Source organism: Artibeus jamaicensis, unplaced genomic scaffold (assembly GCF_021234435.1).
Source record: "Artibeus jamaicensis isolate MK-2021 breed Jamaican fruit bat unplaced genomic scaffold, CSHL_Jam_final contig_1526, whole genome shotgun sequence".
Lineage (NCBI taxonomy): Eukaryota > Metazoa > Chordata > Mammalia > Chiroptera > Phyllostomidae > Artibeus > Artibeus jamaicensis.
The window spans coordinates 808,086-818,080 of record NW_026521297.1 but is presented as its reverse complement, the minus strand read 5'-3'; the positions used below and the strand labels follow the sequence as shown (position 1 = coordinate 818,080).

The following is a 9,995-nucleotide window of genomic DNA, read 5'->3' as shown; positions in this document are numbered from 1 at the left end:
TACGAACATCATTTTAGTGGCAAGTGCTGGGTTTCTAAACCTGTCACCCCTCCCAGTTTTGGGGGCTCTGGTGGGCAGGGGCAGGCGTGAACGGGTCTCATCAGCACGGTGAGGAGTGTTTGTTGACTGACTCACTGTCGCACCGATGTTGGGAAGTCCCAAGAGCCCGTGGCTCCCCTGGAAGACGGACGCCAGGCCGGGTGGGGACCACAGGTTTATTGGGGGCTCCACACACTCACATTCACAGCGTCACACGACAACGGCACAGTTACTCGACACACGCAAGGAGGCCTCCACCCGCAGCCGGGCCTGGAGGCGGTAGGGTGCAGTCTCTTCCCTTGTGGCCCAGACCCAGCTGGGTGCCTTCCTCCTGGGCAGCTGTGGGAGGGGGCTGCTGGGGTGGGCCCCAGGCCTGGGACGGGGGAGCAAGCAGGCAGGCGAGATGGGGAGGCCGGGGCGAGGGACCCCACCGCCTCACTCCAGCGACTGCAGCATCAGCAGCTGCTTCAGCACCTTCGTCTGGCTGGTCTCGCGGATCTCGCCGGCCAGGAACATCTCGTCCACGACCGTGTAAACCTGAGTGAAGGGAGGAGCAGGGAGACTCGGTGTGAGGGTCTCCCTCCGTGTCCCCCAGCCGGGGGCTCCGAGGCCCTGAGCCAGGCAAGGGGCACCATCAGAAGTCCAGGGGCCGCCCCGGAGGCGGCCTCCTCCCTCCCCCGCCTGTGGCACCCACAGCCCCGTCTTCACCGGGGGCTCACCTTATAGAAGTTGAACACCAGGTCCAGTTCACAGACGTTGTGGAAATATTCGTTTAAGACCTGGGACAGGAAGACACAGGTGGTGAGAGGGGGCAGGGAGAGGGACACGCGCACAGACCGGAGCAGAGGCCGTAGGACCGCGATGGCGGGGAAAGAGGGAGACCAAGGCGGGGAGCGAGAGGAGAGGGAGCGAGACAGAGGTGGTGAGAAACAGAGAGGAACAGGCACTGCGATCAGACGGGGACAGAAAAAGGTGGCAAAGAAGACAGAGCCTGAGGCAGAGGGAGAAAGAGACGAAAACAGAGACGCATGGGCAGGGAGGGGCGGGGACGGAGACGGACAGTGGCAGAAAGTCGGGAGTGGGCTGGCTGGGGAACAGGGACAGAGCCGGCCCGCTGCTGAGGGGAAGGTGGGGGGAGGCCGGGGAGGGTCGGCGCAGGCTGCGAGGGAGGCGAGGGCTGGTTCCCAGGACCAGAGGCGCCCCGGGCGGGCCGCCCACGCACCTCCACGAAGTTGTGGATGGCCTCCAGGTAGGCCAGGTTGTTGTCGTTGACGTCCACGCAGATGCAGAAGTAGAGGCCGGCGTAGCGTCGGTAAATGATCTTGAAGTTCCGGAACTGCGGGGCAGAGGGGCTGTCAGGGACAGGGTGTGCCCGGGACCCAACGAGCTGGGCCGAGTCGGGCCAGAACACTCGGTTCTTCATTCCTCGCGTGGGTCCTGAGGCCCTGCGCTGTGTCTGGCCTGTGCTGGGGCCACAGTGACGCCGGAGACAGGCCCGGCCCTCCCCTCCTGGGGCTCAAAGTCCAGTGGTGAGAGAGTCACCTGCAGACATCCCCAGAGAGGGCAGGGCTGGGCGGTGGGAGCCTGGAAGAGGGGGCCACTAACTGAGCCTGGTGGTCCGGGGGGCTTCCTGGAAGAGGAGGCACCTGACCTGAGATATAGAGGGTGAGCAGGAACGAACGGGCAGGAATGTTCCAGGCAGAGGGAGCAGCTGCTACAAAAGCCCAGAACCAAGGGGGAGCCTGGCGTGTCCCACAGCACCCGTCCCACCTTTTCGTGGCTCCCTATTGCCTCTGAAGAGAGTCAGGAACCAAGTTATTCATTCATTCATTCATTCATTCATTCATTCATTCATTCATTCCACAAACGCTGCCTGAGCACCGACCGTGGGGCAGACCCTGTGCTGGGCAGCAGAGTCACCGCCTGTGACCGAGACCCTCCCAGCCTCACCCTTAACTGAGCTGTAATATAACATGTCTGTGGTAACACACACACACAACCCAGGCACGAGTACGCGTGGATGGGCACGTGGACTCTGATTTGATGCGTGTGGGAGCAGGTTGGGAGATGGGCAGATGCAGACACAGGCGGGCACACTGGACAGCAAAGCACACAGTGCCCCGAGGCCTGCAGCCTGCAGCGGCTGGTCCGGCAGGGCTGTGGCGCCACCTGGCAGCAACCTCGAGGGACAACGGCAGCCCTGCACTTTTATTCTTTTTTCCCAGCTTATCCTTTTGCTCACTTCTAACATCAGCATCATGATGCCTGCACATAATCCATGGATTAATGAGCATGCATCAGGGTGCATACGCTGCTTTAAAAAAATATTTTATTTATTTAGGAAGAAGAGAGGGGAGGGAGAAAGAGAGGGAGAGAAATTGTGCCTCGCTTAGAGAGGTTGAAGAGGGGAAGCCGCAGGTTCATCTGGAGATGTCCCCTCCTTATTCGGCTTTTCTCTTGCGGGCATCGGGGCTCCTCCGGGCCCTGTCCCAGCCCTGAGCGCTCCAGCAGTCCCTGTCCAGGGGCAGGTCTGTCTCTCCGTGGATGGTGAGGCCCAAGAGGGAAGGCTGGGGCTGTCACCACGGTGTCCCCAGCACTATCCAGCACCACCCCGCACATCGAAGGTGCTTCAGGGGACAGAATAACGTCCCCGTGCCCCCACCTTCAGGGATGTCCACATCCAAATCCTGGGCGTCTGTGAACTTTCCTGTGACGTCATGTGGCAAAAGGGACTTTGCAGATGAGGTTAAGCTAAGGATCTTGAGGTGGGGAAATGACCTTGGACAGTCTGAATGGGCCTTGTGTGATCACGAGGGTCCCTGCGAGGGAACGAGGAAGGCAGGAGAGGTGTCAATGGAGAGACTTGAAGATGCTACGCTTCTGGCTCTGAGGAGCCCAGGCGGCCGACAAGGCCAACGCCTTCTGCCCTGCAGCCTCCGGGGGCTGGCCCTGCTCACGCCTTTCGGACACCGGGCCTCAGGAACGACTAGCTCATGTCATTTTATGCCACTAAGTTTGCGGCGGTTTGTTACAGCAGGGACAGGGAACTCATACAGGTGCCGAGACACGTGCACTAATGACTAAACAAGGGGAAGAAAGTTGGGATGGCTGGGCCTTCTGGATGGTTATTTGTCACTTTGTTTCCCCTCACAAATCTCCTCCTGGAAGCCTGCCCTGACCTCAGTCTCATAAGAGAGACGTTATTTAATGTCTCCCCCTTGTGATATGCCCCAGTTTATTGGGGGAGGGGACAATTCTCTCATTCACCACTGCATCTCCTCCTCCAGGAAGCCCTCCCTGATCTCCCGCTGGGTCAGGTGCCCTCCTCCTGCCAGGCTGCTCCATCCTAGCCCTGCTCACTCTAGGCTGGCACTGTCTGGACATAGGTCTGTGTCCCTTACCGGGCTGTCTCAGTCCCCACTGCGAGCTGAGCACAGGGCTGGCCACAGAGGAGGCACGTCATAAGAAATGGTGGTAAATAAACGCACAGATGAACAAATGAATGTGTAGTCTGGATCGGGAGGGAACTGGGATCTGAGGCTCAGGCCCCTGGTGTCACGCTGACCAGCAGGCCTCTCGGGCCGCTCCTGCCTGTCCGGGCCTCCTGGAGCGCCCCCTGCCCCTCAGAGGCCCACCCCCGGCACTCCACTCGGACCCGGCACGGCACTGGCATCAGGGTGCCCGAGAGTGGGCGCCCCTGACGCCCCTGCTCCCCCTCTCCTGCAGCCACACTGCTCTCAGCAAAGCCACCAGTGACCTCCACTGGCGACTGCCAGGGGTCAGTCCCTGTCCTCCTCCTGGACGTATTTTCCCCTTGGCTGCTGGGATACCCGCGTCTCCCGGCTTCCCTCCTCTTCTCCTGCCTCCAGCTGTGACCTCCCCAGTCTCTGCTCGCCCCTGTCTATCCTCAGTCCCCCAGTGAGTCTTGCTGCTCCCTCCCGGGTATCTCCTCTGGTATGGGGACAGAGAGACACCTCACTCTTGGTCTTCACCTCCACCTGCTCTTTCCAAAGCCTGTCCTGTCTCAGAAAATGACAGTGACGTCCTGTCGGTGGCCCTGCTCTCGCTCATACTCCACATCGAGCCCTTGGCTCTCCCTTCAAGTCTTCTCGCCACCCCCACAGCTTCCACCCCAGTTCCAGTCACCAGCGTCTGTCACCTGGACCACAGCCGTCGCCTGCTGCGGCCTCCCTGCTCCTTCTGCCCCCTACGGAGGGATCCCTAAGTCGGCCGGAGTCCCCCTGCAGCTCAAAACCTCACTCAGAGGCACAGCCCAAGTCCTCCCATGGCCCACAAGGCCCTGCGCCATTGGCCGCTGGTGTCTTCTGTCCCCACCTCCTCCCCGCCCCTCACTCCACCTCAGACAGGCCCGAGGCCTCCTTGCCGCTCCAGGCCTGCCCCGGTGTGTTCCTGCCTCAGGGCCTTGGCACTTGCCTGGGCTTGGAATGTTCCTCTCTCAGGTATCATGTCTTTTCATCCCTTCAGTCCTTAAGGTCTTGGCTCAGATGTCACCTCTTCAAGGAGGATTTTCTGACCAGGCCGTTCAAAGCTGCATTCCAACCTCAGGGCACTTGCCCCAGCGCTTCTACCCCCCACAGCTGCTGCGTTAGCGCTCGGGCCCCCATCGGGCCGGACTCCCTGTATCTTCACCACCTGCTCTCTGAGGGCAGGGCTTGGCTGTGTCTGTTACGTGTGCGACAGTCTCCCCAGCGCCCAGAACAGCACCTGGCACGCGGCGGGCTCTCGATTCGTGTCTGTCGGATTCTTCGGGACAACCAATCAGCCTGGGGTCTTAGACGGGCTAACACCAGGGGAATTAAAGGTGGCGATTTCTCGATGAAGAGACCCAAGAGACAGCCACCAAAGCAAGGTGAGACCTCCGACTGGCTCTGAGCAATCAGCATTGACAATGTAAGGGAAATTTACATATCCAGGGGGTGACAGAGTAACATTAAGGAAGTATGATGAGTTTTATCAGGGCTGCTGATAATGTTGCGGCAATGTGCCCTGGCCAGGCGGCTCAGTTGGTTGGAGTGTCACCCTGTGCACCAAAAGTGTGCAGGTCCGACTCCCGGTCAGGGCACACACCTAGGCTGCGGGTTCCGTCCCCAGTCGGGGCGTGTATGGGAGGCAACTGATCAACATTTCTATCTCTCCCCCTTCCTCTCTCTGAAATCAATAAACATATCTTCAGGTGAGGATTTAAAAAAAATTTTTAAGATTTTATTTATTTGTAGAAAGAAGGGAAGAGAGGGAGAAAGGGAGAGAAACATCAATGTGTGGTTGCCTCTCTCACGCCCCCTACTGGGGACCTGACCTGCAACCCAGGCACGTGCCCTGACTGGGAATGGAACCGGTGACCCTTTAGTTCGCAGGCTGGCACTCAATCTACTGAGCCGTACCAGCCAGGGCAGGATTTAAAAAAAAATACTGTGGCAATGTAAGGAAAGGTCTTTATTTTCCAAGATGCAACCTGAAATCATGTTGACTATAATTTAATTTCAAATGCTACTGTAAGGGATGGTTCGTTATAGTATTCTCTATAGTTTTGGGAGTTTGAACATTTTATAGTGACTTTTTAAAAGGCACCTAAAAGCCCTGGCCAGTGTGGCTCAGTTGGTTGGAGCATCGTCCCACAGACCAAAGCGTCACAGGTTCGATTCCCAGTCAGGGCACATACCCAGGTTGTGGATTCAATCCCTGGTCAGGGCATGTATGAGAAGGCAACCAGTCGATGTTTCTCTTTATCTCTCTTCCTCTCTCCCTTTCTCTCTCTCTAAAAGTAATGGGAAAACAAATAAATGAGTAAAAGGCACCCCCTAAATTCTTCAGCCCTCCCCAGAAAGAGAAAAGGCAAAATATTAATACTGATTAAATCTGGGCAGTGGGGCCATGAGTCTTCAGTCAACTTCTCCCTCACTGTACTGATCTACATGTCTGAAAATTTTCACAATGCAAAGTACCATAAAAAAGGAAGACTGCGAGCCAGGAGCGTCTTGGGTGAATGAATGAATGAATGAATGAATGAATCTGGGCAGGAAGGAGGTCTGAGGGGCTGCTGCATGAAGAGGCTGGACAAGAGGGGTGAAAGGGGGCGGGGTGGCATGGGGGCGGGGGGTCCGTCACCTCCACAAAATTGGTGTGCTTGGCATCTCGGACAGTGACCACGGCGTGCACCTCCTCGATCAGCTTCTGCTTTTCATCGTCATCAAACTGCATGTACCACTTGGCCAGGCGCGTCTTGCCTGCCCTGTTCTGGATGAGGATGAAGCGGATCTGGGGGGGGCAGGAAAAGGAGGAGGAAGTGAGAGAGGCAGGAGGAAGGGCCAGTGCTGCACACACACCCACCAGCCCCACCAGGGAGAAAAGGTCCACACCTCCCTGCCTTCCCCACCAGGGCCCAGCCAGGCCGGCCTGGCCCCCGTGCTCCTGTCCTGGGTCCCTCCCACACCCCAGAGAGCGATCTCTCTCACGGAGCAGCCAACTCGGAACTCTGGGGCCCTGACTCTGAGGCTCCATCACCCCTTGACTGCCTGACCTCGGACAAAAAAATCTGCCTCCCCAGGCATCCATTTGTCAACCTGGCCAAACGAGTTTCCTTAGAAGATCTATCTGATCAGGCTGTTGTGCAGGTTAAATAAGTTAATAAAGCCCTGGCTCGAGTAGCTCAGTGGATTGAGCACGGGCCTGTGAACCAAGGGATTGCAGTTCAATTCCCAGTCAGGAGCACATGCCTGGGTTGCAGGCCAGTCCCAGCAGGGGACGCATGAGAGGCAACCATACATTGATGTTTCTCTCCCTCTCTCCTTCCCTTCCCCTCTAAAGATAAATAAATAAAATGTTAAAAAAAGAAGTTAATAAAGATAGTTCAGTGGCGGGCACCTAGCAGGCATTCAGTAAACGTTGGAGTTTCAGACTTCTTTGGTACAAGTCCTGGCAATGCCAAGTTCTTTTGACTTATTTTTAAAAAGCGAAATATAATTCACATACCATAAAAACACGCACACTATATATAGTTCAATGGTTTTTAGTACATTGATATAACTGTGCCCAAATCGCCACCATCCCCACCCATTAGCGGTCACTGTCCCCCCTCCGCCCTCAGGGACATCTAGTCTTTCTGTCTCCATGCATTTGCCTGTCTGGACATTTCCTGTAAGTGGAATCATACAGCGTGTGGCCTGCGTCTGGCTTCTCCCCCTTGGCACGATGTTCCCCAAACGCATCCACGCTGCAGCGTGGACCGGCATTTCATTCCTTTTTGCAGCTGAACAGCATCCCGCATCACGGCTAGACCTCATTTTGTTTGTCCATCCATCCGTGGGTGGACATTTGGGTCGGTTATACTTTCTGGTGATTATAAATAACGCTGCTATGGGCATTCATATACAAGTTTTTATGTGGACATAAGTTTTCATTTCTCTTGGATAGATACCAAGGAGTGGAATCGCTGGGTCCCACTGAACTTTTTCAGGGACTGCTAAGCTATTTGCCAAAACACCTGCCTCTTCTTAAGTGTCTTAACTGCTTAACTATTTGCTAGTTTATCCACCTAGCAAATAGGGCCACAGGAGGGTGTGTGTGTGTGGGGGGGCGGTGAACAATCTATGAGAAGTACCCAGAACAGTGCCTGGCTCAGATTATGAACTCTGAGTCAGGCAAGACCATCATCGGTAATGGCTAGAAATCTTGTGGGTTTTTGGATTCTGAAATGCCAGGTCAATTGTCACAGGGCTATTATGAAAACTGAACAAGTGCTCAGCAGGGTGCCTATTACACTGAGCACTCGACAAAATTAACTATGATTATGACCGAGGTGCACGTGACCAAATGGCTAAGAACACAAACTCTAGAGCCTGAGTGAATCCTGGCATTGCTCGCTGTGTGTCCATGGACAAGTCACTTAACTTCTCTGGGCCGTACTTTACCCTTCTGTAGAATGGACATAATGAGAGTCCCTCCCTTATAAGGCTGTTGCACAGGTTAATAAACATAAGGGGTATAGTACAGTGAGCAGCACAGACTAAATGAAATGTAAGTATTAGTTCTCGGTAGTATTGTAATTCATCGTTTGACTGAGAAAACCATGGCCCAAGTTCACCCAGCCAGGATGCCTACCTTTAGGCCCAGCTCTATTTGAGGCAGGCATGCTTATGCCCTTTTTATATAAAAGAAACCAAAGCTCAGACATAAGAGTCTCAGAGCCAGCAAGCAGAGCTGGGAGCCCAAGGACTTTGCTCTGAACCCCTTACTCTACGTTGGGAGCCTCTACCCTTTCAGGAGAGTCCACTCTCTTTCCTGGGCCTCATTCTCCACATACTCTCCCCTCCTTGCCTAACCAATAAAGCAGGCTGGGAACAGGATGTTACACTCTCCTTCCAAGAACCCCTTCTGCTGAGCCAGAGAAAACCACTTCCTAGCAGGGCAGGGGGTCGGAGCAGAAAGGAAACGGGCATGGGTGGGGGTGGGGTGGATCCACACCAGGCAGGCTGTGGCTTGACACACAGAGCGGGGAGATACACGGGGCACGCGGAAAGGAGAGCTAGGAGCAACCCTACACAGTTGAGGGAGAGCTGTTCTGACACCCACCCGCATTCATCTCTTTTCCCAGCTCCCTGCTCAAAGAATCCTTTCTTACGATCCAAAACTCCATCCCGGGGATCGGGTGCCAAGTCCAACTCCCAGTCCTTGCTCCAAAAGCCCCATCCATCTTTCACTTCTAGGCCCACTCCAATCCCCCAACTCAGCTCCCCCCATTGAAAGACCTGTTACATTGCACCCCATTCATTTCTATTATCCATTCCCTTTTTCCAAGTCTTCTTCCTCTTGCAGCCGTTTCCCCCATTCTAAAGGCCCATTCCTACAGTGGTCTACTTCCCCCACCCCCGTTTCTCATCAGCAGTATCCCGCTCATATAAACACCCCCTCTTCGCCTGCAATGCCAGCTTCCCGCCTCTAGAGACCCCTTCTCTTCTGTCCCGAGGTCGGTGACTCCTCTCATTCTTCTTCCACGCTCCTGCCACACTCCCAGAGGGCCTTCTTGGGAATCGCCTTCCCCACCTCCCATTCTTCTTTCCTACCTCCGAGACATTGCCTCCCTGTTTCAAAACGCCCCAAATCACCTCTAACGTCACCCACTCGCACAGCCCTCTCCCCTTGCCACCTGATCTCCAACGACGCCTAGCCTTTAGAACCCCAATGTACCCCCGCGCCTTGCTCACTTCTCCGGTTCCCGGCCTTTGATCGGCCCCAAAGCCGAGAGCCCGCGTCCGGCCAAGACCATCGCACCGCGATGGGGGCGTTTGTCAGTACCCGACCGAGCCTCCTTTTTTGCACGTGGACCCACCCTTCTCTAGTCCCCAACTTGTGCGCGCCCCCGTTACCATGGCGACCCCCGTCCGGACCCCAGCTGCCCTAGTCCGTCGGCGACTGGGCGGCTCCGGTTCTGATAGCAGTTGGGGGACCCAGGGCTAGAGCAGACTTCCGGCAGAAAAACCCTCTTGCCCTCTCACGCACAGCCCTCTGGGAATTGTAGTTCAAAAATGGGTTTGGGCGTCGGATAACAAGCCGGGATAAAGAGACGGTCCTTCTTCCCTACGTGCTGCGCGACTGTCCGATTGCCACTGCGCGGAAATGCCTGCTACGACTTGTGGGGTAGGGTGGTGGGGTGGAGGGCACACGTCTCTTCGGAGGACTACAATTCCCGAAATGCGTGGGGGCCAGCAAGGTAAACATTGCGTTCTGGGAAATGTAGTTCTACTAACCCCACCTCCAAGGTGGGAAGGGCATGCTGGGAATTGTAGTTTTAACTAAAAAAGTGCGGGCAGTGGAGAAGGTAGTAAGGAGCTAGAACTGTTACTGTCTTTCCGTGCTCACCCAGTACTTTGTTTAAAATACGATGAGTGTTTCCCTGCGGAAGAGTGACAATAGTTTAAGAACATGAATTTGGAAGCTAG

The 9,995-nt window shown here is 55.6% G+C and overlaps 1 protein-coding gene across 1 annotated transcript; it reads right to left on the bottom strand.

The window, feature by feature from the left end:
* Window positions 1–201: 201 nt before the first annotated feature.
* Window positions 202–9,534, bottom strand: AP2S1 (adaptor related protein complex 2 subunit sigma 1). The gene is made up of 5 exons (XM_037155126.2): window positions 9,423–9,534; window positions 6,166–6,315; window positions 1,262–1,375; window positions 759–818; window positions 202–576 (listed from the first exon to the last, which is right to left on the bottom strand). Exons 1-5 carry the CDS (start codon window positions 9,423–9,425, stop codon window positions 475–477), a joined length of 429 nt encoding a protein of 142 aa, XP_037011021.1. The 5' UTR covers window positions 9,426–9,534; the 3' UTR covers window positions 202–474.
* Window positions 9,535–9,995: the final 461 nt, after the last annotated feature.

What these genes read in the sequence shown, in the direction of transcription:
- AP2S1 (XM_037155126.2), bottom strand. An exon ending in AGCACACCAATTTTGTGGAG is followed by an intron (nt 1,376 to 6,165) that starts GTGACGGACCCC and finishes TCTGCCCCGCAG; the next exon opens with TTCCGGAACTTCAAGATCAT. An exon ending in CCATCCACAACTTCGTGGAG is followed by an intron (nt 819 to 1,261) that starts GTGCGTGGGCGG and finishes TTCCTGTCCCAG; the next exon opens with GTCTTAAACGAATATTTCCA.